Source organism: Trichomycterus rosablanca, chromosome 8 (assembly GCF_030014385.1).
Source record: "Trichomycterus rosablanca isolate fTriRos1 chromosome 8, fTriRos1.hap1, whole genome shotgun sequence".
Classification (NCBI taxonomy): Eukaryota; Metazoa; Chordata; class Actinopteri; order Siluriformes; family Trichomycteridae; genus Trichomycterus; species Trichomycterus rosablanca.
This window is the reverse complement of record NC_085995.1, coordinates 33,775,784-33,802,879: the sequence shown is the minus strand read 5'-3', so window position 1 is coordinate 33,802,879 and position 27,096 is coordinate 33,775,784. Positions and strand designations below refer to the sequence as shown.

Genomic DNA, 27,096 nt, shown 5'->3' with positions numbered 1-27,096 from the left:
TTATAACAAATATGGTTTATTAATAATAGAGGGTACAATAAAATGAAACAATTACTGTATGATAACTTCACAAACCATGTATCTGAGTTTCAGTGCATTATGGAGCTTGCAGCTTTCCACTGAAATGAAAGATTAATGCTATATAACACTACAGGAGTAAGTGCTATCGTACTAATCCAGACCAGCAAATAATTAAAACACTTGTTCAGGGATTTAGTCAATTTTCAGTACTTTCATTACAAAAGTCTCACATCTTATTAATAACAAGATAATTATTAGCAATATAGCACAACATAAGGAATATGTTTAGTAAGGAAGTAATATTGTTAGCTGATATATAGCATAAATAAAAAAGAGTACAGTTATACCTGCACTGGAATTCTGTCAAAGCATAAAAAAAAACACACATTTAGTGGATTGGAGTAGTGATGTGATCTGATGTGATATTTTCCCCTGGTTGAGACTTGGCTCTTTATTTATATCTCAACAATACTGGCAATTTTAAATCCTGAACTCTAAAAAAGAAACTAAATGACTGTTTTGCAGTGGCCCAAGGTCTTGACTTAAACCCAATAGAACTGTGGTGAAACCCGAGTTGAACAGTGTGTGTCTGCAAAAATGAGTGGACTAAATTTGCTTCACAGTGATGTGAAAAACATCAAATTACAGGTTTTAGATGCAGTCAATGTAATAAGCATTGCATAACAATTCTTAAATGAATGAATTTGTTTTACAATATAAGGTTTTTGTGTTACAATTGCACTGTTAATGCATAACAATAAATGCAATCAGATATAGGGCATTTACATTTACCCACACTTACAACAACTAGATGTTTCTGTGTGTACAGTATATGAGTACTAAATCTAAATGTTTGCTTTTGAATTATACTTCAGTAGGTGTAGACATGACTAATTATTGTATTATTTAAATAAAGTGACTAGGAATAAGTGATAGTTTTACACATGTTGTAAAGCAAACCAGATTACAAATGATCTCAAAATACAATTAACTCATCGTTAGTGCATAACACTGAATACATTATTGCATACTTATGAAACCTTTTTAAAGTTAAATATTAGTTTATTACTTAAACATTTTAATAGTACATACAATTTCATACACTGTATGGTCAAAATATGTGGCCACAATCCCATTCCAAAATTATGGGTATTAATATGGAGTTGCTCCTCCCCTTTGCAGCTATGACAGTCTCTACTCTTCTGGGAAGAATTTTCAACAACTTTTCTCTAAGATGTAAAGTGTGTCTAAGGGACGTTGTGTCCATTCAGTCTAAAAAGCAAGGTCAGGTACTTATGTTGGAAAATGTCTAGTATGCACTTGATGTTCAGTGGGGTTGAGGCCAGGGATCTATGCAAACCAGTAAAGTCCCTTCATACCAAACTTGACAAACAATGACTCTCCATGGACAAGACTTTGCACACAGACTTAGTCTTGCTGGAACATCCATGCTGGACTGTTGCCACAAAGTTGGAATGTTTTATACACCTGTTAGCAATGGGTGTGACTGAGCTCGATAATAAGGAGGGGTGTCCACATATTTTAGGCCATTTACTGTAATATGACAATGCAGTTGTTTACAAATGTTTGGTTGATGGATTTTTGGAAGCTGATAATTGTGCAAAAGCTTAAAGAATAATTACCATCGACTAAAATAACAATAAAAACATGAAAACTGTCTTTCCCACTGTCAGTTCACATTCACTATTACAATTCCTCCTTCACTTGCACCAGCTCCACACTGGACTTGCATCCAGGCCCAGGCAGCGATAGATTATAACGGAGCATTATGCCATGTCTGTTCCTTCACTTGTGTCAGCACCACAACCTGACAGCAGAAATCACTGTTGCAACCCATGGCAAAAAAACAACACAATCTCCACAGTTAGAGGATGTTCACCCAGCTGAACACTGATTTCATGACACATTCTTTACACAAATTAAATAAATGATATAAATTAATGGTAGATCTTTTACAAATAACATAGTGTTATGTAAACACTATTGATTGGATCAATCAATTGAATAAACATTATTTCATTTCTTTGAGGCATGTTTTACAAAGCAAAAATGTTCAGCTATTAAACAAATGATCAATATGACAATAACTCTTGACCTCTCCCTGGTAATGAGCTAGCATACTGGTCTGCTGCACCACTAAAGCACACCAAATTTCTAGTCTATAAGCTTGTGTAAAAAGCAACAAATCAGAGTGTGAGGATCAGGTCTGCTCCTCCTACAAACCGATAGTGCACTTCCTCCAGGAATGGCAGGTGTGATTGAAGAAAGTCCACTTTAGTTACTGTAATGTCCTTACACATGGAGATGTCCAGCGTCCTCAGTCTCCTACAGTGCTGCACTATCAGATTCAGTGACCTGGCAGAACACGCAAAACACAAAAGCTACGTCAACTGCCAAATATTCATCCTAAAGTTGGTGTAATTCACACCATGTGTAATTAAGTGTCAAATTGATGTTGGCATTCATTGTTGACTATTTGCAACAATGTGTGTGTGTGGGGGGGGGGGGGGGTATGTGAGTATGGCTTTTGCAACCATTAAAGACACAATTCCAGTTCTTCCCAGTCTAAGAACTTAAACTGCACTTCATTGGTTCATGTTCCAGAGGCTGAGGTGTGGTTTGGGCCGGCTTACCTGTCTGTGATGGCATTACAGTAGGCGAGCTGCAGGTGCTGAAGCCTGTGCAGATGTGGCAGGGCACGTACCAGACCCTCGTCTGTGATCCGGTTACAGCGACTTAGCGCCAAACTGGTCAGGCAACGGCAGTGAAGTGATACAGACACCAGGCTCTCGTCGCTGATCTCCGGCAGCATGGAGAGAGAGAGTCGCTGCAGCTCAGGGAAGCGTAGCACCTAGAGGAGAAACATCTACACTGTATGTGCCATAATACATCACAAAGAAGGAGATTATTTATTGGTCTGATACCAGTACTCTACCAATACTCAGTAGTTGATGGGAAGAACAGTGTGACTAAATTAATGGAAAAATTCAAAATAAATAAAATTTATATTCTACAGAACCAAATAAAATCAAACCGAATAAAATCAAGCCAGGTTGCATGTCATTTTCATCCCAATTTACATGCAACCCGATAATAGTTTCTAACAGAAAATGAGATTTTCATCGTTCACATTTGACAATTAGTATAAGGTCTCATGTGAATTACTATAACACACTGTCCTGCTTGCTTGTACTGACTGAACTTCATGTACCCACTTCTGTTATACTGCAGTCTGTCAGTTTGGAGCAGGCAGTCAGGTCCAGCTCCTGTAGGCCCTTAAGTGCTCGTAGTGAGGCTGCTTCCTGCTCCCTGAATGCCCCAAGGTCCTCGTCCGTGACCAACCGTGGCTTGTCCTCAAACGGCATGCTGGGAGGCTGGAAGAAGCCCATGTTCCCGAAGGTCCGGGTGAAGCTCAGTCCTTTGTCCTCCTGCATGATACAAACATTCAATGTTCACACTGTATGGTGTAGTGCTATGAAATGCTTGTGGTTAGGCTGGTTTACCCTGGGTTTAAGTTTAAGCGACTTTATTGTCATTTAAGCTACGGTGGATATAAAAAGTATGAGTATAAAAAGTATAAAAAACAGACCAAGATGAATTAATTAAAAAGGAACTGAAATCATTTAGAGAGTAAAAACAACTTAAGAGTAAGATAAAGTGGTCATGGAAGTGTGCACACCCTTATTGGAAATGTGGCTGGGTTCAAAACAAACCAATCACATTCAAGCTTATGTTAAACAGTAGCCAATGCCTGCCATCCATTAAAGTTTACTTATTCATTTAGTTGTTTTACGCCGTGCTTACACCATGGTTATTTTCACAATAGGAACGATAGATAATTCTCATGTCAGTCTATCATCATTGTCAAGTGCTGTTCTTATGATGTTCTTTAAATGCACCCGTATACCATTTTCTTAAGAAATTAAAGATTGTTTTGATAATGGCTTGGTTAAAGATTTTGTCATAGACTTTGGTATTGTTTGAGATTTTCATTCCTGTGTGTTTCATGTGTTTAATAGAAATAAATATGTCTTTAATAGAGGTATTGTGAAGGAATCACAGAGTTAATCGTGTGTGTCCAATGCGGCACCTGGTATAAATCACCTGATCAAATAGTTTCTCTGGTTAATTTTTTTAGTTGGTGGAAGTTGTCAGGACATATTTTATAAAGTATATTTTTTTACTTTTTGTGTTCCATTGTACTGGCCATCAATTAAAGTGACTCTGATAAACTGCATATAAAGTTCAGCTCTTTCTCATTTTTCTGACAATTACGTAGTTGCCATCCTACAGCAAAAGCCACGGTCCGCAAAGAGCTTCCAAAACATAAAAGTCATCAACAAGTGGATCAAATATGGCACAACAGTGTCATTACAAAGAACTGGACGTCCCTCCAAAATACCTCCCAAATGGTACAATTGTGTGTTAACATGCCACTATCTTAGGTGGGTTTAGCCTGAACCTCATGGACTGTAATTACTCTGCATCCAGAAATGTCATTCCTAAACTCAATTTTATTTAAACAGGCTACCATAACTTTTCAGCAACTGGATTCCTCACCATATCCTTGCTTGGCTTATAGCTATCAGTGGGCTCCTTCATTCCCATCAACCCCCAGTCTGTAATCTCCTTGCAGAAGCCAAGCCGCAGTTTCACCAGTCCTGGGAGATGGGAGATGATGGCACGAACGCTCGGATCGGTGAGGTGAACACAGGAACTCAGATCCAGCTCTCTCAAACTGGTGGTAAGTAACTGAGCCAGTGAGGAAACATCCTGATACCAGAGAGAGTAAACACATAAATAACATTAACACATGGCATAATGTAGTACTAGTGTTCTGGATTTCTTCACACATTATCATCATAAGCATCATCATCATCATCAAGATTAAAGACTAGACATTATAACACTCTGACTTTGACCAATTAAGGTAGCAACGGTCTCCTCTCATGCCTGGGAGCCATTCAGCATTTGGCCTATTCAGCAATTTTCACCTGTTCAGACAAAAAGCATTTGTAGATGTGTTTGTACATGCACTAATGTTAGATGAGAAGGCCAAACTCACAATCGTTGTTACGATTCTCCCGAGGTTGGAGCACCAAACTTGTCAATCCATGTCTTTATGAACGGGACAGGAAAGGTTTCTCAATTGCTACCAGAAAGTTGGATGTATAGCATTTAGACGTACTTAAGGCCATACAGTGTTGCTTTTTACTGCTGTGAATGGCGATCCTATGCCGCATACACCACCTCATTCTGTCATGCAAATAGTATTAGCTAAATGCTTTTTATTTACCGTGGCGAGGCCACACACAGAGAGTTATCATGCATGGAGAGTCAGGAGTATCTTCGTCGCTCAGCTGGCACCTCATTGAGTTGCAAAGGTAGCAAATTGCAAAGCGGAGAAACCCCGTCCAACTTTCCCACCCAAAGACAACCAATTTTGCTTGTTGGATGCCCGGCCAGGTCGGTAGCGGTGCTGAGATTTGAATTACAATAAACATGTCTTAAACTAATGGTCCTGTCTGATTATGTAATTCTAGCAGGCACACCAAGACATTTACTGCTTACCCTGATATAGGTGCAGTTCCTGAGGTTAAGGTTCTCCAGCTGAGCTCTGCACTGTGGAGCTGACAGACCTTTAACCAGTTCCACTCCGCTCACATGCAGACACTCAGCCAGGTCCAGTGATGTCAAATTCGGCAGTGCCATTAAATCTGCCAATCCTTTATCTGTCATTCTCCAGTCCCGGGCCAGAGACAAGCTCTCCAGCTGTTTGAGATTGGCAGCTATGGTCAGCACACTGCGGCTGGTCAGCTCGGTACAGGCACTTAGATCTAGTTTCCTGAGGCTCCGCTGGTGCCTGCAGAGCAGCTCAATAGAGTAATCTGTAAGCTCCTTACAGCCTTGCAAGCTCAGCTCCTTCAGATGAAGATCTGAAACCTGGGCTAGCAAGCGAAGAGACTCTGGGGTGATGGAGGTGCGACTCAGGTCCAGGCAGCACACTGTTGAGCTCTGATCCCGAAGGAGTCTGAGCAGGTTTCTTAGAGAGAGCATGGCAGAAGATCCCAGACCCACCGGGCAGCCACGGTAAGGGTCAAACTCAAAGGCAATGTGACAGCCAGCGAGCGCTAGACGTCGAAGTCTCGGCGTGCAGCCTGTTAGACGATTGAAAGTGAGATCAGAAAGGTAACGGAGATCAGACAGGTCTAGCTCTTCCAGGTTCCTCAGTGCAATTCGAACCTAAAAATGTAGAAGAGTGGATTTTAAATTAAGACTAAACTTGTGATTACCATCTGTTAAAGGTTTCTCATGTTTATGACTGTTGTGTTAAAAGTCTCACCTTCTGCCGTTGTTCCTCGCGGCTAAGAAAAGCTCCTGACATGAAGAGACTGTCTAGACCATTAAGGTCAAGCTTGCGCAGGCCACTCAGGCATGGTAACAGGTTCAGCAGTGAGGACTCAGACATGCTGCTCCCCGGCAGTGCCAGTCCCATTATCTGAGGACCAAGATGAACCCTGAGCTCCTCCAGAACCTGCCGTGAAAGGCTGGAATTGTCCACATGACTGATTATCAGACTGCATTGAGAGCGCTGAGCAAGACCACGGATAAAACCCAAAGATGATGTGCAGGCCGGGAAATGGAAGGTGACATTTCTCTGATAAAAAGAGCAAGATGAGTAAATAAAATAACTATTACCAAGCAACTGTCATTTAAAAGTTAAGGGAAACTAAATTAATTAATGAACCTGAAACTGGTGATCTTGGCTGGCTTCATACCAGCTTCTACACACCAGTGAGGCCTCCTTTCGATCCGATGAATGAAGAAAGCTAAGGATGTGGGAAATGACCTGTGATGATAATGATGACAATTACACATTATAACATCAGTAGAAAACATTTTTTGTCTATTAATTTATATTTAGAAATTATTTAACCAGTCAAATGTCACTGAAAGTTCATTATCCAAAAGTGTAGAGCTATTATCGTCCAAACTGCAGGTAAGGGGTAACATGATTTATTACCTGAATTGTACAGGTGGTGAATAAAATATTAGAAACAGTACATAAAAAGAATCCTGACTCTGTACAGAGCTGCACAGCTATAAAAGAGCTCTGTCTATAAGCATGTTGATAATAACATGAGGCTCCATCAATTAAAGCCAAACATTGACTGCCCAAAGTACATGTTACTTACTTGAAAAAGTGTCACAGTCTTTAGTTATAGACACAGTATCACATAGAGAAAGCACATAAGCAAATAGAAACAGTGGTCACAATTCAAAACTATCAAACAGGAATAGTAGAAACTACTAATTAGATTAATTAGGTGGAATTTATGACAGAAGCTGTCATTTAGAAAATGTTTATACAAAGGACAATGCACAAATATATATAATAAGGTATATAGAGCACAGAAACTGGACCACTGAGCAGCAAAAGAAAATAGAAATCTGGGTCTACTGTCATTAAATCTGTTATATCTGGACAATGGGTTAAATCTCAGACAGTGTTGGGCGTTTCACCAGGGCAAAGAACCAATACAAATACACACACTCATACTAAAATGATCTTTTGTACTGGCCTCGCTAAAGTCCTATATTTTTTGAACATAAAATGTGGACTAGTAGGAAGACAATACATGTCTAGGTCAGGAAATCAATCAGTTTGAATGAATGAACACCAATTCTGCCAAGTGAAGAAGTCAAAGATCTGACCAGAATTGTACCAGAAGCTTGTTGATGTCTAATGTCTATCAAAAGCAGGTGATCAAGGTAAAGAAAGGGTAAGAGACATCAAACCAAATACTGATGTACTGTATATATATATATATATATATATATATATATACAGTATATATACATATACACATATACACGTATACACACACACACTGATCAGCCATAACATTAAAACCACCTCCTTGTTTCTACACACACTGTCCATTTTATCAGCTTCACTTACCATATAGAAGCACTTTGTAGTTCTACAATTACTGACTGTTGTCCATTTGTTTCTCTACATACTTTTTCAGCCTGCTTTTACAATGTTCTTCAATGGTCAGGACCACTACAGAGCAGGTATTATTAATTACACATGGATCAGAAACAGCTGCACTGCTGGAGTTTTTAAATACTGTGTCCACTCACTGTCCACTCTATTAGACACTCCTACCTAGTTGGTCCACCTTTGTAGATGTAAAGTCAGAGACGATCGCTTATCTATTGCTTGTTTGAGTTGGTCATCTTCTAGACCTTCATCAGTGGTCACAGGCTGCTACCCACAGGGCACTGTTGTTTGGGGTTTTTTGGTTGGTGGACTATTCTCAGTCCAGCAGTGACAGCGAGGTGTTTAAAAACTCCAGCAGCACTGCTGTGTCTTATCCACTCATACCAGCACAACATACACTAACACACCACCACCATGTCAGTGTCACTGCAGTGCTGAGAATGATCCACCACCCAAATAATACCTGATCTGTAGTGGTCCTGACCAATGTAGAACAGCATGAAAGGGGGCTAACAAAACATGCAGAGAAACAGATGGACTACAGTCAGTAATTGTAGAACTACAAAGTGCTCCTATATGATATATATATTGTGACCAAGTATTGGGCTTTTATGTTATGTTTTCAGAATGTTATTTTATGTTTTGTTATGTTATTGTTATGTTTTCAGAAGACTTAAAATAAACGTATGAAAGTAAACATTGTAAAAGCTGTTGTGGACCTGAAGTATCGAATCAAATCATTTACTTGCAAAAATCTTGCAGAAATCTTACAAATTTCAAAACTGCCATAACACACACGGTTCTTTACAACTGCATGTCGGTTTGATTCCAACTTATATTTTAGTATATTACAGGCACATTGTGTTTTACCATGCCGGTATCAGGATAATATTAATCGTGTCTACTCACCTCGAGTGGCAGAGCTGGTGTTTCCATCATCTATCCCACAGTCATTCAGTAACTCAGTCATCCCAGCTCATCAGCATCAAACCATCATGTAAATTCAACTTATACTCAGTCACACCCAAAACCACATCTTATTAAATTATACACAGACATTTCATTCTTAATAGTTCGACGATTAATTCTCCGTTTTGACCTTAAACTAAATAGTAAAAGTCGGTTTATTCTTCTTTTCGGTTCATGTTTGGGTTCACATAAGCACAGACTCGACATGAAACACACATGTGAGCGGGTATAAAGATAAACATTAGCCTGTGCACCGGAAGAATCATATGACAGACGGGCAGAGGTTTATGGGTAATGTAGTTTTCCATTACCGCGTGTTGTTGTTCTTTATATCCGGCAGATGTCGCGTTTTGAATATATTGTATAAAAACGTTCTTTTTAACGTTTTTTTTCTGCCAAAAGCAAGTCTCAGTGGCCACACATTGGAATAATTAATTTTTAATTCATTCATTAAATGTTTCAATTCACCCATTTCACTGTACCATCCTAATCAGGGTCCAGCACACGTGGAAACACTGTGCAAAGGCAGATACATTCCAGACAAACCATAGCAGACCCACTTAGTCCCTCACTTACATTTATGGAGAACATTTAAAGTTTTAAACACAAGTCCTCAGGAACAGTGGCAGCTCCTGCCAAATCTCTCAGGGGGGCAATTGTTGCGATGATGGCCAAGGTGACCCGTTCAGTGGGTAAATTAAAGCTTAAATAATGAACATCTCAAGTCATCTGTCAGTTTGCCCTCACAAATAACTTTGAACATGGAGAGAGACCAGTTTTACCATTAATCATAAAATTAAGTAAAGCCTTCACACTAACAATTTAATTCAGTCTTCATCAGATAGCATTTTATTTTAGGTGCAGCAGATCCAGAATAAAGATTGGCATCGGGGCTGATGTGCAGTGAATAAAGAAGTACAATTAAACAATTGGGGAGATACAATAAGTACAATCACAATTCACAATTTAAAAATTATATTACTTACTTGTAATTTACTTGTAACTTATATAATTTCCCCCCCTTTGTAGATACTTGCTTGATGTTTGAATTTGGTCTGGGTGGCCCTAATTCTTAAGTTGCTAATTTATCCTGATTACCACGATGACTGAATGGCATTTCCCTTAATGACACGATGGAGTTGCTCCGAACTGAGGTAATGGTAGTCATGGTGACGAGATCGCAGCACCAGGTTACGTGTGACGCAAGCACGTAAGTGCGAGCCCTCCCGAAACCCATTCAGATTGTATTGTAGCGCCTGCAGTTCGAAAAAAAGAGCCTTAACATGAGAGTCTATGAGAGCAATCCGGGTCGATTTTTAGTCAGACTGAAATCGCCCCAAAAGGGGTGGTACTGTACGGAACACAACTCGACGCTGATTGGACTGCGATATTCAAAGGCAAGAGACTGTCCAGAACAGTCACAGCTGTGATAGAAAAATTTCTTCCCTTTCGCTCTTTGGTGGTGCATCGCCCGATCGCCCTAAGGAACGAGCCGCCCCTGCTCAGGACCATGTTGCTGTGTGGCAACCACTTTACCAGCTACGACACTAAACAATAAACAATAAAGTACAGGTCAAACCTCTCTTGTTAGTTGCAGGTTAAGAACACCTGGAGTAAGATTATGGGCATCTACACAGGACATGGGTCTTAAAAACATATATTACTAATATTAAATTAATCTTTCATTTCAGAAATCAGAAGGAAATCAGAAAGGCTTTATTGTCTTTATTGAAATTGAGTTTACAACAAAAAATACGTTTCTTCCAAAGCCACATTCTAACATACACTATACAGTATAGTCAGAAGTAAGTGGACACCACTTATAGTTTTTGAGGTCAGTGTTTTAGACAGACCCATTACCAACAGGTAAACTTTTTCAATATTTTAGATAAACATTACAATTAAATTACAAATACAAAACACACAAATTAAAAGTAATAACCACTATTTATTTGGCTACAGCAACATACAATATTTTCAGTAATAATAAATCCACAGATTCAGAAAAACAATAGATTAATTCACTTATTACAGTAACATACAATACAATTAAAATAATGATTGTTTATATTTACAGTTTTCACAGTGTGACTATTTTATAAGTTACAGCAACCGTACAGATGAACTTTGTGGGTATTTAATTATCACCTGTAGCCCATCTGCTCTGTATACACTTTGATACCCACTTGTACAGTGACAGTGACAGTGAGGATATGAGTGGAAGCTCAGTGGTTATGGTACTAGCCTGGTAATCTGAAGGTTTCTAGTTCAAACCCTACCACTGCCAAGTTACCACTGAGCCCCTTAGCAAGGCCCTTAAACATCAATTGCTTGCAGTGTATTTGGACATGATTATAAGTTGCTTGGATAAAAGTGCTTGTTAAATGCCACTGTACTTGTATTTGTGTATCAGGTGTTGGAGGTTGTCAATTCTGGTAGATTAATGGTGCTCCAACCACAAATATAAAGCCAACAGAGTCCTCTGATCAGAAAGTGTCCACTGATAAAAGACTAGATGATAATGACCACTTGTTATGCATGAAAAAAGAAAACAGCTCTAGTCTCTGACTGCACACCTATAACCAGTGCTAACAGAGTATGTGTTCCTAATAAAGAGGCCAGTAAGCTCAAACAACATTTATAAATCTCGCAACACTGCTGCACTTGATACACTCATACTAGAACAACTGTGTTATTAGTGGGTTAGTGGCAATGTTCCAAACACTGTCTGGTCAGTGGAGGTCCTATGGAGGTCTCTTTCAATTGATAAGTGGGGTACAGGGGTGACAAAATGAACAAAGCAACAGTATTTTTACTACATCTGTATACTTGGTGTAGATGTATGTATCAGTTAGGTGAATCTAATAAAAGCCTAAGGTATACATTTTATGTGAAATAGTTCTATACTATACAGATGCTAAAATGATTAAACAATTAATTTACATGTAGACTCTTAAAGTACAGATTTTGTACCTTAAGTGTGCATTCTGTATCATGAAAGTACAAATAAACCATCTATAGTACACACATATACAATAATGTACCTTCACATGTAAAAACATACACACCTCAAATACAAAATATGCACCCATGAAAAATACGTTTTCGTACCTTCCTTCTTAGTGTTTCTTAAGAGTGGTCTAATATTATACACAATATTTACAAGCAAATCTAAAAAATATTCATAAAATGCGCTATACATACTATATACACTATAAGCTATACTCTCTCTCTCTCTCTCTCTCTCTCTCACTATATATATATATATATATATATATATATATATATATATATATAAAAAACAATGGAAAATGTCCCCTTGAAAAAATACAGTTATAAATATTGTATGAATAAGGCAGCTTGTAAAAGCATCTGTTTCTTGTTAATAAAAATCTGCTACATTTTTCCTTATTATTATTATTGGCGGGGCCCTTCCTACATCTGGATGTTATAAAGGAGAGAGATCTGCTTAAAGTTTACATTTTTACAGCTTTTATTATCATATTCTTATAATTTCAGACACAATTAATGAGTGAAGTGTGTTCAGGTTAGTGCTTACTTTCCTAACTGTGATTATTAAAATGCTCACATTTTTCTGCTGATGGACTTGAACTCCATCAAAAACAAATTCATATTCAAATGTGTTTCCTGATGACTAGTTTTTTTTATTTCCATTTCATTTTCATTAACCACTTTATCCCTGACAGGTTTGAGGCAGCTTAGGTTTTACCGGGAAACACTGGGCATAAGGGAGGAATACTCTGGACAGGGTGCCAATCCATTGCCCAGCTGATGGTAGTTACTTGTAGTTCACGTGTTGAATGCTGCAGATTTGGCCAGGATACATGCCTGAGTGACCTTTTACAGGGATCATATCGTTATAGTCAGATGACAGGGCCGAAATATCTCTAAAAAGGCAAGGGATGCTCACAGGCAGCCGTAGTGCTGATCCACTACGGCTCGGAAAATGGACAAGTCACGAGTCGCCAAGAATCATTAATGCCAGGGTACGTGAAGGCTATGCCATCTGATACGGACCAACAAAAGGGCTACTGTGGCTCAAATGACTGGTGATGAGGGGAGTAGAACACAGTGTAGTCGTAGGCAAATCAGATAGCTCATGCTAACCCCTGTCCATCATTATAAGCACTTACACTGGGCACATAGGCATTGGGACTGGACATCAAAGCAATGGAGAAAAGATGACTGGTCCAACTGTTTTCTCCAAAAAACACCACATTTCATATAAATCATTTTCACCACCAGGATGCACTAAGGGACGATCCACCACACAACGTCAAGAAACTAAATCTGAACTTTTCAACTAGACTGTAACCCCAAACATTATTCTAAAAATTGAGGTTGCATAGCCTAGCCAGTTGTGAGAACAACCAGCACCAGCACTGGAACTGGAAAACAAATTGATATAAGACTAAATTTTAAAGAAGCATTAAAAATAAAAATGACCCAGCCGACCCTTCATACTCTCATTACCCACTAACAACAGCAAACCACCGAATTTACCCTAGATGTTTCAATGATTGTTCTATGTTAATCCTCATCCATCTTCTCCTTTCCCACTATTTCTCTCCTGTTTGGTGGTGGCCCTTCCTGCACTGAGTGCCTATCACTGTCAAGGTAGGAGGGGCTAACAGGGGGTCCCGGTATGGTGCTGTCCGAAACCTGGGAAAGTATATCGGGCTCCTGCTCTGAATGAGGCCTGTGGATCGGAGAGCCTGGCAGCACAGAGGAACAAACAGATGGCTGGAAAAGAAAAGAATTCCAGAGTTATTTCCAGAGTTCTATAAGAACTTTGATGAAAATAGAAGACCGGTACAATATACAAATATCAGTGAATTGCTTGGATGTACATGTTCTACTCATTCGGTCACAGAAAAAATCATTTAAATTTCAGGACTGTACATGAAATGCAGTACATGCCCTGTATAAGTGTACTTAAAAGTGACTTTAGCTGTATAATAAAGAGTGATGGGAAAAGTTTGAAAAGTGGAAAATGGAATGAAAAATGGAAGAACAATGTAAGTAAAGATCATTTACGACTGTTTGTACCTGCAGTGAGACACAGGACCTGTTGTTCTTTTTCTCCTTCATTTTGGCCATTGCACCTCGGAGACCTGATTTCTCTTTCATTTCCAGTGCTGCCTTTAACAGTTTGGGGGTCTTGGTTCTTGTGGGGATCACCGGCACTGGCTCCTTCTCTTCCTTTTTCTCTGGCTTTTTATCTGCCAGCATCTTCCTTCATGACACACACACACACAGAGAACTCCCCATCAGCAACAGATAATAATATATTGTACTACATCGCTCAGTATTAAAATGACAACCAAGTAATGGTAAACGTAAACGTGTTCTTTTATTAAGTTTATTGTGTGGCTCTTACTTTGCTTTCTTGCGGAGCAGCTTCTCAGACTCAGGATAATGCACCAGAATTTCGTTGAGGCCCTTTTTTTCTAAGATGAAGAGGTTGGCAAAGCCATGTGCTATGACGTTGGCAGTCCGCCGGTTTCCTCCTCCGACCGCTAGTAAGCTTTAGTCAAAGAGACAGAAAGAGAAATGCTGTAAGCTTGTGCTTTTATCTTAGATAGCAGATGATTCTAGGCAAAATATGGTGGCCGAATAAATAATCTGTTGGCTGTAGTCCATTCCAAAATGGGACTGCTCACAGCAGCTATTTGTAGGCTATTTTTAAACTAATGAGAATAAGCGATTATTTGAAAGGGCACATTGCAATTGTCCTTCTTGAAAAAAAGCAACTAATATATGGTTCAGACATTTTTATTCAAAATAAAGGAATGATGGGCAGTCATAGATTAATGAAACGTGTAAATTATTTTACTGCTATTTTCCCACCTCGTTTAAGGTTAGCTACAGAGTGCCCAATCTTCAATGGGAAAAATGGCATAGTCAACGACTTCTTTGTCTGTTTTGGTTAATCTGGTAATCACTGCCACCCCTACATACAGTTGTGACCAAACACAATGCGTGCAACTGAGGGTAAAGGATCTTTCTCATGGGCTTTGAGTGGTGAGGTTTGAACCAGCAACATTCTGATCACTAGTTAGATAAAAGTGATGAGTGTGGACGAAGAATTGGTTCTTATAAGAGGTGTTTTTTTTACCTGATCTCACCAAACACAGATCCTGCCTTTAGTGTCACAAACACGGTCTTTCCATCTGGACCACCAACCACCTGCACAGCTCCTGATTTTATGATGTACATTTCTCTGCCCACCTCACCCTGCATAACATTGATACACAGCAAAGTGACTTTTACATAACACTTTTCTCATTTAAATATTGTGTAATATAGTACGTAAGGAAGCAACAGATCACTTTTCTAAGAAGTTGCCTTTCCTAAAGGCCTCAGATTACTGTTATTTTTGTAGCTAGGTGTGTAACCAGTGTTAATGAACAATTAGCTTATCACAACTACATTTTTAAACATACAGTACATAGTAATAAGCAATATAAGCAAATTAATAATGAGCAAAATAATTATACGGGACCTTTTTGCAGACATAGTCTCCAGGAAGGTACACAACTGATTTAAGTCTTTTCAGCATGTCATAGATCATCTGCCTGTCACAGCCCTGAGAAGAAAATAAAAATAATATCATCAATAGTGTAAGATACCTTAAACACTTTAAACACCCCAGAAAAAATATTAAAATAATAAAATGTTAAATCTCTAGACACTTCTACAAACTATGAAGGAACAATCTAAAGGATGCACACTGTTTTTCTTATCCCTATAGCAAAATGAATAGCATTTTTATGTCCTAACATGCACTGCTGAGCTCTATTACTTAAAGGTACAAAAAGGTAAGATACACAGGGGAAACAAAATGTTTCATCTTGTGACCTTTTACTAATTAGGAATCCCAAATGAAACACTTCTGTTCACTAACACTGGAGACATTTAACACAGTGTTGTGTACTGATTTTATGTGTTCTTACTGAACAAGGTTTGAGTCTCAGTTAACATTGTAGTATTTTATGTGATTTATATGAGACTTAACCAAATGTGTCAAAATATGCCATAATATACCAATACAATCAATAATTTAGCACAATTGAGTAAATTCCAAAGCTGTTCAGAGTGGTTGAGGTCAGGGCTCTGTGCAGGCCTCTGGCGTTTCTTCAAACCGAGCTTTTATCCATGTCTTTATAGACTTTGCTTTGTTTACAGGGACACATGAATCAGAAGAATATAATTTCCTTTATATAACTGATTTATTCCAGCTGTTAGCAATTGTTATGGCTGAAACAAGAATTCATACTTTTGTCCATAATTAAGAGTTTCAAATGAAACACTTCTGTCTACCAACATTGGAGACATTTAACACAGTGTTGTTTACTGATGTTGTGTGTTCTTACTGTACAAGGTTTGAGTCACTGTTAACATTGTAGGATTTTGTGTGATTTATATAACACTTAACCAAATGTGTCAAAATATACCATAATATACCAATACAATCAATAATTTAGCACAATTTAGTTCATTCCAAAGCAGTTCAGTGGGGCTGAGGTCAGGGCTCTGTGCAGGCCACTGGAGTTCCTTTAAACCGTGCTTTTATCCATGTCTTTATAGACCTTGCTTTGTTTACAAGGGCACAGGAATCAGAAGCAGATAATTTTATTTATATAACTGATTTATTCTATCTGGTATCAATTGTTATGGCTAAAACATATATTCATTAGAAGCAGTTAACACTGTAGTATTTTGTGTGATTTGTATAACACTTAACCGAATGTGTCAAAATACATTATAATACACCAATAAATACAAAAATTTAGCACAATTAAGTTCATTTCAAAGATGTTCAGTGGGGCTGAGGTCAGAGCTCTGTGCAGGCCTCTGCAGCTTTTGTCCATGTCTTCATAGACTTTGCTTTGTTTACAGGGACACATGAATCAGAAGAATATAATTTCCTTTATATAAATGATTTATTCCACCTGTTAGCAATTGTTATGGCTGAAACAAGAATTCATTAGAGGGGGTGTCCCAATACTTTTGTCCATAAATAAGAGTTCCAAAAAAACCCTCTTTTGTTCACCAACACTGGAGACATTTAACACAGGGTTGTTTACTGATTTTATGTGTTCTTACTGTACAAGGTTTGAGTCTCTATTAATATTGTTGTATTTTAAGTGATTTTTATGAGACTTAACTAAATGTGTCAAAATATACCATAATATACCAATAAAATCAATAACTCAGCACTCTTTTAGAATCTTAAAGTTAAAAGTTTAACCAAATGTAGACTATCATGAGAAACCATACCTCAAAGAGTGGGACTTTGCTGACAATAGAGTAATTGACATCCACTGCTATATCCAGCCTCATCTTGTCTGGTAACTGCATAAGCAACTCCTGTTCATCTAAACACAGAATGATATTAGTTTTGGCTGATATTTTGTAAATGGATTACTTTTGTTTTTGCTTAATTAATTATTTTAATAACTCCTGATCGTCTGGCTCATGTGTGCAATAAGAACCGGAAAACCACAAGAATTGGCAAGCAGGCCAGATACCCTGGGTCCAAAGATGCTATATTCTTACCCAGCATGCCCTGAGACTGCCAAGTATAGTTGTACCAAGTCTTAATCCGATTCTGCACATCTTTGGGGATGCGGTTGGAGCCCATGTACTTGACTGTATTGTCCATGCATGAGCGGTAGTGCGTCTGATCAGCTGTGGCTGCACCCACCACGTCTCTCATCTAATATGAAACAAACCAGTCTGTTTTACAACCCATCCATTCAACTAAACCGATCTACTAACACTAAAACATATCAGAATGAAAAACGGTATACCTGTCCTATCATAATGGAGAAGATGAATACCCCAGCAAAGTAGTTGACAAGCTGAAAAAGTCTCTCAAAGAGATTGGTCGGTTCGGGCAGTCCACCAATAGTAATCAGAGTCTTCACAGCAAAATAGTAACACCGGATGTACCTGCAAGAAAAAATAGCTTTGCATTTGGTAGAACTAGGGACTTCGTTCTTGCAAGGCAGTCCCTAAACATATAGCAGTGTAAAGCTAACTTGACTGTGGAAAGTTTGGTTTTTAGGAGACCTTGACAAGGCCAATGCTTTGTGTATATTTTAATAGATGCACTCATACTAATCCTAATTATATGGGCATAGAGTCCCCAGCTATAGTCAATCATAATCATAAGTGAGAAATGGCACAAACTTCTTGCACACCACCAACACCACTGGGACCACTGTACCACTGAGGGTAAGGCAGAATAATATATCAGCTTAATGTTGTTGATAACCAGGTCCCCAGTTTGTGTTAAAAGCATGATAAGAATTCACATAAAAAATTATCTGCCAATAAATTAGAAACGCATTACACATGCCAAATAAGTAATCTGGAAAAATGATCTTCAAATATAAGGCTGAAATCTAGACTTGTTTTGCAAACGTCATGAGGTCTAAGACTGGCTTGATTATGCTGAAGTGTGAGCCTGGCATTAGCAACACTGGACAAAAAAATCACTATAACCACGTACGCATTGCCGATTCCATTGTAGACCCATGATGAAGAGCCTATGCCTTCTAGGTCAGAAAACCAGTAATAAAGACAGGCATTGAAGTGAAGGGCGTACAGCAGGTAGCCAGTGGTGCGAATGACTCTGTGTACAGAAGACAAAGAGGATTATTACATTATAATAATTAAATGATGCCCTAATAGTGATATAACATAAAATGCTCACCTGTAAACATAGGCCTTGGTCAAAATTGCCTCCAGTCGGACGTTAAACTCAAAGTAAGACAAGATCTGTAATACAGTGAGAGAGATTAGGATTCTGATTGTACTGGGTCAGGTTAATGTGTTAATTGTTAATGAGGTTTTCACTTACACACACTAACATTGGTAATGACTGACAAAGTGACAGTAACATGTTCACAGATTTAAACTAATAGAGATTGTCTCAAAGCATTCAAATAGATTTGTCAAATAGATTTGTAGTTATATTTTGGTGAAACAGAATCAAACCCTGGCAGTGCTGTTTCATACTAGGTACCTATGGTTCTACAAATAATTTAAACTGGGTTGCACTATTAATTGTTTTTTTAGCTGGTAACCATCCAACATTTCATGGGTTTTTGCAGGTCAAGCATTTTGTGTGATTTGGAAACAATAATTAAAACACTATAAATCTATCTTTTTTTGTATTTTATTAATATACTGTATAAGGTGATGAGGAGAAGACTGAGGTGCACATGTATCAGAATTCAAATAATCTATTTTATATTTCAATTCCCTTTTAAAGAAAGTGATTCAACCAATTACAAAGAGCTATATTGCTGCTTTTTACTAATCAGTGACCAGCATTTGCTATATGGTTTTTGCTAGTCACACAATACCATCTCTGCTTTAATTAAACCAACAATAGACAAATAATTTGCACTATAGGTCAGCCTAGTTTACAGAAAGCCAAGCCAAGCTGTTTATACAACAAGGAGTCCCATTTTTTATTTAAAACTTAGCACTTTTGCATAAAACTGATTTCATGCAAAATAAACATGCAGACAATTAAACTGTCACCTCCAAATAAATAAGTTCAGGTACTCCCATGGATGTTTAAAACCAATTTTACATAATAGCCTGTATGCTTCTAACTTCATGGAAACAGTTTTGGAAATGCTGTTGCTCCAGCATGACATTGTTTGACTGTTTGCTGTAGAAGAACGTCAGTGGCCTGTACCTAGCCCTGACCTTAAATTTACTCAACACCTGGGAATAAATTAGAATGTGGATTGCGAGCCAGGCTTTCCCACCCAACTTCAGTGCCTGATCTCACAAATACTGACACTCTACAAAATCTCCCTTTAATTTTGGTCATATAGTGTAAAATTTCAAAATGTTCAAAGCCAATTTAAAGTAGTTTTCATTCAAAAATACTACATTATTTTACATACAGTGTATCACAAAAGTGAGTACACCCCTCACATTTCTGCAAATATTTCATTATATCTTTTCATGGGACAACACTATAGACATGAAACTTGGATATAACTTAGAGTAGTCAGTGTACAGCTTGTATAGCAGTGTAGATTTACTGTCTTCTGAAAATAACTCAACACACAGCCATTAATGTCTAAATAGCTGGCAACATAAGTGAGTACACCCCACAGTGAACATGTCCAAATTGTGCCCAAATGTGTCGTTGTCCCTCCCTGGTGTCATGTGTCAAGGTCCCAGGTGTAAATGGGGAGCAGGGCTGTTAAATTTGGTGTTTTGGGTACAATTCTCTCATACTGGCCACTGGATATTCAACATGGCACCTCATGGCAAAGAACTCTCTGAGGATGTGAGAAATAGAATTGTTGCTCTCCACAAAGATGGCCTGGGCTATAAGAAGATTGCTAACACCCTGAAACTGAGCTACAGCATGGTGGCCAAGGTCATACAGCGGTTTTCCAGGACAGGTTCCACTCGGAACAGGCCTCGCCAGGGTCGACCAAAGAAGTTGAACCCACGTGTTCGGCGTCATATCCAGAGGTTGGCTTTAAAAAATAGACACATGAGTGCTGCCAGCATTGCTGCAGAGGTTGAAGACGTGGGAGGTCAGCCTGTCAGTGCTCAGACCATACGCCGCACACTGCATCAACTCGGTTTGCATGGTCGTCATCCCAGAAGGAAGCTGATGCACAAGAAAGCCAGCAAACAGTTTGCTGAAGACAAGCAGTCCAAGAACATGGATTACTGGAATGCCCTGTGGTCTGACGAGACCAAGATAAACTTGTTTGGCTCAGATGGTGTCCAGCATGTGTGGCGGCGCCCTGGTGAGAAGTACCAAGACAACTGTATCTTGCCTACAGTCAAGCATGGTGGTGGTAGCATCATGGTCTTGGGCTGCATGAGTGTTGCTGGCACTGGGGAGCTGCAGTTCATTGAGGGAAACATGAATTCCAACATGTACTGTGACATTCTGAAACAGAGCATGATCCCCTCCCTTCGAAAACTGGGCCTCATGGCAGTTTTCCAACAGGATAACGACCCCAAACACAACCTCCAAGATGACAACTGCCTTGCTGAGGAAGCTGAAGGTAAAGGTGATGGACTAAACCCAATTGAGCACCTGTGGCGCATCCTCAAGTGGAAGGTGGAGGAGTTCAAGGTGTCTAACATCCACCAGCTCCGTGATGTCATCATGGAGGAGTGGAAGAGGATTCCAGTAGCAACCTGTGCAGCTCTGGTGAATTCCATGCCCAGGAGGGTTAAGGCAGTGCTGGATAATAATGGTGGTCACACAAAATATTGACACTTTAAGCACAATTTGGACATGTTCACTGTGGGGTGTACTCACTTATGTTGCCAGCCATTTAGACATTAATGGCTGTGTGTTGAGTTATTTTCAGAAGACAGTAAATCTACACTGCTATACAAGTTGTACACTGACTACTCTAAGTTATATCCAAGTTTTAGTTCTATAGTGTTGTCCCATGAAAAGATATAATAAAATATTTGCAGAAATGTGAGGGGTGTACTCACTTTTGTGATACACTGTAGATTGTTTTCAGTAAGGGCGGCACGGTGGCTAAGTGGGTAGCACTGTTGCCTCACAGCAAGAAGGTCCTGGGTTCGATCCTCAGGCGGGGCGGTCCGGGTCCTTTCTGTGCGGAGTTTGCATGTTCTCGCCGTGTCTGCAGTCAGGTTAACTGAAGACACTGAATTGCCCTTTAGGTGAATGGATGTGTGTATGTGTGTGTATATGTGTGTGTCTGCCCTGCGATGGACTGGCGCCCCGTCCAGGGTGTTACTGTGTGCCGTGCGCTCATTGAAAAGCTGGAATAGGCTCCTAATTGGATAAGCGGTTAAGAAAGTGAGTGAGTGTTTTCAGTAAAATTATCCCCTTCAGGGATTCATAAACTCTTTCAAAGCAAAGCTAACAATTTTGGTGAAAGACTAAGCTTTGAGATTTACCTTTAGTAGCCGAGGGCATCGTAAAAGGGGTTGGAATCCTATTAAGAGATAGAACAGCTCTAGGGGAATAAGGCTGATCAGATCCATCTGCAATGAAACACCCCATATACAGCAAGCAAGGATTAAACAGACATTGACAAGACATCAGAGCTCAAATACTATATTGTTCAAGTAATGTCTCTTACTTTGAAGCGCAGATTTTTCATGTAATTGTTTCTCATTTCTTTTTTGTCACTCTAGAAAAAATATAACCAAGCAAAGTAATCGACATTTTCATCTCAACATGCTAAAATTCATACTCGCTATGATATTTCTGAGATACATACCACAATGTCACCACCTTGAATAAACTGCAGGCGTGGCTGGAACAGCAGAATGTCCAGGATGTAGATGCTATCACACAAGTAGTCAGCAATGAGATACAGGTAGCAATCTTGTCCAGTAGTCCCAAATTTAAAAGCCCAGCGCACTGGGATCATCCATACATTCCAGTTCCAGGCCAAAGCAACAAAGAACAGCCACAGGACGTACAACAGACCTACAGAAACAGAAGAGGTACGTCTTTACTGTACACAATAAAACCCTGTATATATATGTATATATAACTGTAAATATAATTGTATATTTAATACTCTGACCATACCATTAACATACATAAATTTAACTCTATTGCATGGCCTCCTTCATATGTAAGGTTCTTACTGGTAAACGGATCGATGCTAGCTGGGAAACGGATCTGAAGTAGGTGTCCGATCCTGGACTGAGGCTTCACCTTAAAGCACAGCAGCTTGATGTACTGTTCCTGTTGCACAACCTCCTCAGTAAAAGGAGCCTGGACCTCCTCTTCAGGTGCTGGTTCTTTTGGTGGCTCAGGAGGAGGAGGAGGCACTGGAGCTAAGGTGGGGGTAATAGAAATGATATATGTTTTTTTATATTGGTCATTTTTTACATTTAACCTGACAAAGGGTCTTTATTCCTAAATAGCTTTAAGCAGATCTCACAGCCAGGTGGTGTGTCGTCATTCTCATCAGGATCGATGAGTTTCTCCTTGGCGCGCTCTGTTCTCTCTTTAAATAGTTTGACCAGTTCCTGCAGCCGTTCGTTTACCATTGTGCTCGCTTGACTGGCTGCTGATGACGGACGCTCTTTCAGCCTGGTAACACAGCACAGGACACACAATAACCGGTGTTATAATAATCTGCAAGGCTGTTTGCTGCTATAGCTGATACAAGCAATCCAACAGCGGACCACAAAAGCATGCAGGATTTAAAAGAAATGTATTTGTCTTAAATGTATATTTTTTATAACGTTTCACATTGTAAATAAAGAGAGACCTTAGTTAACATGGCAATACCAAGATCAAGCAGAAAGACAGATATGAAAAAGGAAAAAAATTATATGCTTTTGGATAAGCATATCCTCAAACAAAATGTGGCTAGTTAGCTAGAAGTGAGTTTATTAACACTGAGTTTGCAGTGTGAGCTCACAAACACAGAGAATACCAAGTCTCTGATGTTCAGTTAGACAACTTAGCTATCCAGCTCGTTAGCTTGTTTAAAATGACAAGGGCAAGAAACATTAAGGTTTGGTTTTGGAAGAATGTAAATCCAGGCACCATGTCTGGTTTTGCTACAGCTGAAATTTAGCAACCCTATCAATCAGGTCATGGGCTACAGTAAAACAATTTTTCTGCACTTCTGTATGAAAACCATTTGCTGACCAAATCTTATTTTTGATTGTAATTATAGACAAAATTAGGCATAACAGCAAATAGGCTACAGTCAGTAATTGAAAACATTATATATGTGAATGCATTTATACAGGGTGATTATGTTAACACTTGAATGGCGAAAACCATTTATTCACAAAACATACTTCATATGTGTAAGATGATTTACAGGACAGTCTCAGCCTGTTCTCCATCATGTTCAACACACAAAAACCAGCGAGCAACTGTATCATTTAAAGGCACATTTAGAGGGGAATAGATTCATTAGTGTTAACATAATTTTGACTCACCCTGTGTAACAAAAGTGCTAGATAAAATGGTCAAATAAATGGTAAATGGTACCTAATAAATGGATGGATATTGTGTATATACAGAACTTTGTATAGCTGTGTTATTCTTAGTTAAGTGTTTTTTACCCATCATCAGCACTTGTAATGCTGCTCTGACTTGCCCAGGCCCTAACTGTGGGCTCCAGCTCCTCATCTTCCTCATCTCCTGAAGAATACAGCTTCTTTCTGTCAGTGAGAGTGAAAACAAACAATCATCTGTACAGTTTATGAGGAAAACTGATTAGTCATTTAGATGTTTGTCTAAATATATACAGATAAAATAAAAACAGGTCACTAAATAGTTTACTAAATATGAAAATTATATGAATTACATGTTCTATGGAGTCTAATGGAGTCTAATGGAGGTCTATGAAAGTTTTAGACCATGAAGTTTTAGACCATGAAGACCAATGTGTTACATATTGCTCCCCAACAACCACAATAAAACAATTCAATCCTTTTAGCAACTTTATTTTTGTGCTTGGAATACATACATCTTTGTCCAAAAATAAAAGGACGTATTTCCATTAAATTTGACACAAAGTCAAGAGTCAGGAGTATAAAAGTACTGTCCATAAATACAAAGTACAAATATAAAAGCAAACCCCATTTTTGGAACAGTTGGGACTTAAGTGACAAATCTACAAAGATAAGATTTCAAAACTTTGAAATATAGAAGTCAAATATTGTGTTTCTAAACTGTTTTTAATTTAACACAAGTAAAAGAAAATTACGTACTGTCCCAACTTTGTTGGAATAAGTCTTGGAATACTTGGAATGAGTCTTTTTGTCTGAGTGAAGTTACAAACAGGAATAAAAGATAGATGTTAAATGTAGATGTGAAATGGATAAAGATGTGTGTCAGGCAAGATGCATAGAGACTGGGATGATGTGATGAAGCCACATATAATAATAGACCAATTCATTATAAGCAGCTTACATTTTGGTCCAAATAGTTTGAGGTTTTCTATCCCTGAAGCCAGCATAGTTTCCGTCGTAATGAGTGTGTGTGTGTGGGTGTGTGCAAGTGTGTATGTGCGAAAAAGAAATACAAACATTAAGCATGATTAAAACCAAAGCAAAGTGTATAATCAGACAAACAATATCCTAAAAAAAGCACATTTGTTATTTTATTTTGTCTGAAAACTAGTCTATATAACAAACGTAAAAAATATTCATCATATTCATGATATTTTATCTTGTGCACAAAAACAAACAAAAAACAACAACTAGAAATGTACTTACTACCACTGACAGGGAAGAACAAGACAAATTAGAGAATAAAAAGGTTCAAACCTGGTTCGGCTTGGCTTGGGTGGTCCTGGAACAGTGAGAGTTTTGAGATTGGGGTCGTGTGAGGTGATGATCTGTGGCATGTTGTTAGATGTTTTGCCTTGCTGTTCATTGTCTGAGTCGATGTCTTCCACATTTACGGACGGATGAATGCTTAGTCTGGAACTAGCTGCAGAAGAGTTAAACAATACTGATGATACAGGGTGGATCTTAAACAACAACTCAGCCCTTTTAACGGATCACCCCATTTCTACAGTACCCTCGTGGGTTGGGTCATGTTTTACATTTTGGTTACATTCATGACAGGAACGGTAGGTACTCGTTACACAAGGTTCATCAGTTCACAAGATTATATCAAACACAGTCATGGACAATTTTGTATCTCCAGTTCACCTCACTTGCATGTCTTTGGATAGTGGGAGGAAACCGGAGCACCCAGAGGAAACCCACACGGAGAACATGCAAACTCCACACAGAAAGGACCCGGACCGCCCCACCTGGGGATCAAACCCAGGACCTTCTTGCTGTGAGGCAACAGTGCTACCCACTTAGCCACCATGCCCCCCTCTCCTCATGGGTTGAAAAGGGCTGTAGACTAGCCTCCTCTGACGTGCAAAGCCACTGGCTGCTGCCATTTGAAAACACTGGGCATGGGATCAATGTCTAAGTGGGGTCCACTTTACCAACTGCACTATTATGCTGCCCTATATGTCTATATGTATTAAATGCATATCTCATTTTTTAAGGAAACTGGGGTTGGGGTTAGCAATGGTACAGCACCCTCAGAGCAGGTGTTGAGTAAGGGCTTTGATCACGGGCCCAACAGTGACAATCTGGCAATGGATTTGACCACTGTTGTGCAATTTTACTACCCCATGATCTCAATTAATGTAAATTGTCATTGCTTATCGCAAAAGTCTATCACAGTTCTGTATGCTACCATTTTGCATCAAGGCATCAGGTACAAGTATTTTACATGCGGTTCTTGATGACGCCTGTTGTATTTATGTAACAGTAATATAGAATCACCTGAAGGTCTTGCGGAGGTGGTCTTATTCTCAACATCGAAGGCAGGGTTGGAGAGACCCGAGAGTTGGCGTGATGGGCAGATGGGGGGAAGTCGGGAATAGGAAGGCACGTTCGGCAGGTCCAGAGCAGAGCCTGGTGAGGAAGGGGACGGGGTGCATGGGGTTTGAAGGGGAGATTGACGGACCAGACGGTCCAGCTCCAAGTCCTTACATTCCTGATGAGGTTTAGACATCCTGCTGTGGTGTGACGCCACTCAAACGGTTCTGAACGGTAGAGCAGCACTGGCGGGCACGCTGGGAAAAGCTGTATAAGTGTTGGGGAACGCTGGATATGTGATGGGGAAAGTTGGAAAGATGCTGAGGAATGTTGGAGAGATTTTGTGGAAAAGCAGACAGTTGCTGTGGAAGATTTGAAAGTCCTTGAGGTAATCTGCTGGAGAATTGCTGAGGGAATGTAGAGAGTTTCTGTGGAAAGGATGGAAGGTGTGCCGGGAGTTTGGGCACCCGCTGGGAGATGTGCTGGGGTATTTGTGTGATTTGTTGAGGTAGCTGGTTTAGTCCAGTAGATAAAAAGGGCAGCTGTTGGGTGATCTGGGATAGTCCTTTAGGCAGTTGTGGCATAGGGTGCACTTTGGGTACGGTGAAGTTGTTGTCTTTTAGCAGCTGGTTAAAGCGGTTCAGACACACTTGTCCACAGGGAACGTGCATCAGGCAGGACTTTAAAGAGTCACACCT

At 39.2% G+C, this 27,096-nt stretch overlaps 2 protein-coding genes and 1 long non-coding RNA gene across 4 annotated transcripts; 1 reads left to right on the top strand and 2 right to left on the bottom strand.

Moving 5' to 3' along the window:
* On the bottom strand, window positions 1-9,228 carry fbxl9 (F-box and leucine rich repeat protein). 2 transcript variants are annotated; one of them, XM_063000763.1, is made up of 8 exons: window positions 8,960-9,228; window positions 6,791-6,892; window positions 6,386-6,700; window positions 5,614-6,285; window positions 4,603-4,815; window positions 3,258-3,470; window positions 2,676-2,893; window positions 1-2,397 (listed from the first exon to the last, which is right to left on the bottom strand). In XM_063000763.1, the coding sequence occupies exons 1-8, from the start codon at window positions 8,987-8,989 to the stop codon at window positions 2,229-2,231; spliced, it is 1,932 nt and encodes a 643-aa protein (XP_062856833.1). In that variant the 5' UTR covers window positions 8,990-9,228; the 3' UTR covers window positions 1-2,228. The 2 variants fall into 2 exon arrangements, with proteins under 2 accessions (XP_062856833.1, XP_062856834.1); XM_063000764.1 differs by lacking the exon at window positions 1-2,397 and having other exon boundaries at window positions 2,778-2,893; window positions 3,254-3,470.
* On the top strand, window positions 7,675-24,471 carry LOC134319534 (uncharacterized). The gene is made up of 4 exons (XR_010013523.1): window positions 7,675-7,826; window positions 22,223-22,537; window positions 22,677-22,881; window positions 22,967-24,471. It is a non-coding gene; the product is annotated as an uncharacterized LOC134319534 (long non-coding RNA).
* LOC134319531 (cyclic nucleotide-gated cation channel beta-1-like) lies at window positions 12,343-27,096 on the bottom strand. The gene is made up of 18 exons (XM_063000762.1): window positions 26,363-27,096; window positions 25,337-25,502; window positions 24,128-24,226; window positions 22,984-23,135; window positions 22,685-22,876; window positions 22,309-22,520; window positions 22,168-22,218; window positions 21,983-22,069; window positions 18,765-18,829; window positions 18,561-18,683; window positions 17,857-17,998; window positions 17,603-17,762; window positions 17,324-17,421; window positions 15,546-15,629; window positions 15,159-15,277; window positions 14,421-14,567; window positions 14,090-14,276; window positions 12,343-13,783 (listed from the first exon to the last, which is right to left on the bottom strand). The coding sequence occupies exons 1-18, from the start codon at window positions 26,592-26,594 to the stop codon at window positions 13,571-13,573; spliced, it is 2,529 nt and encodes an 842-aa protein (XP_062856832.1). The 5' UTR covers window positions 26,595-27,096; the 3' UTR covers window positions 12,343-13,570.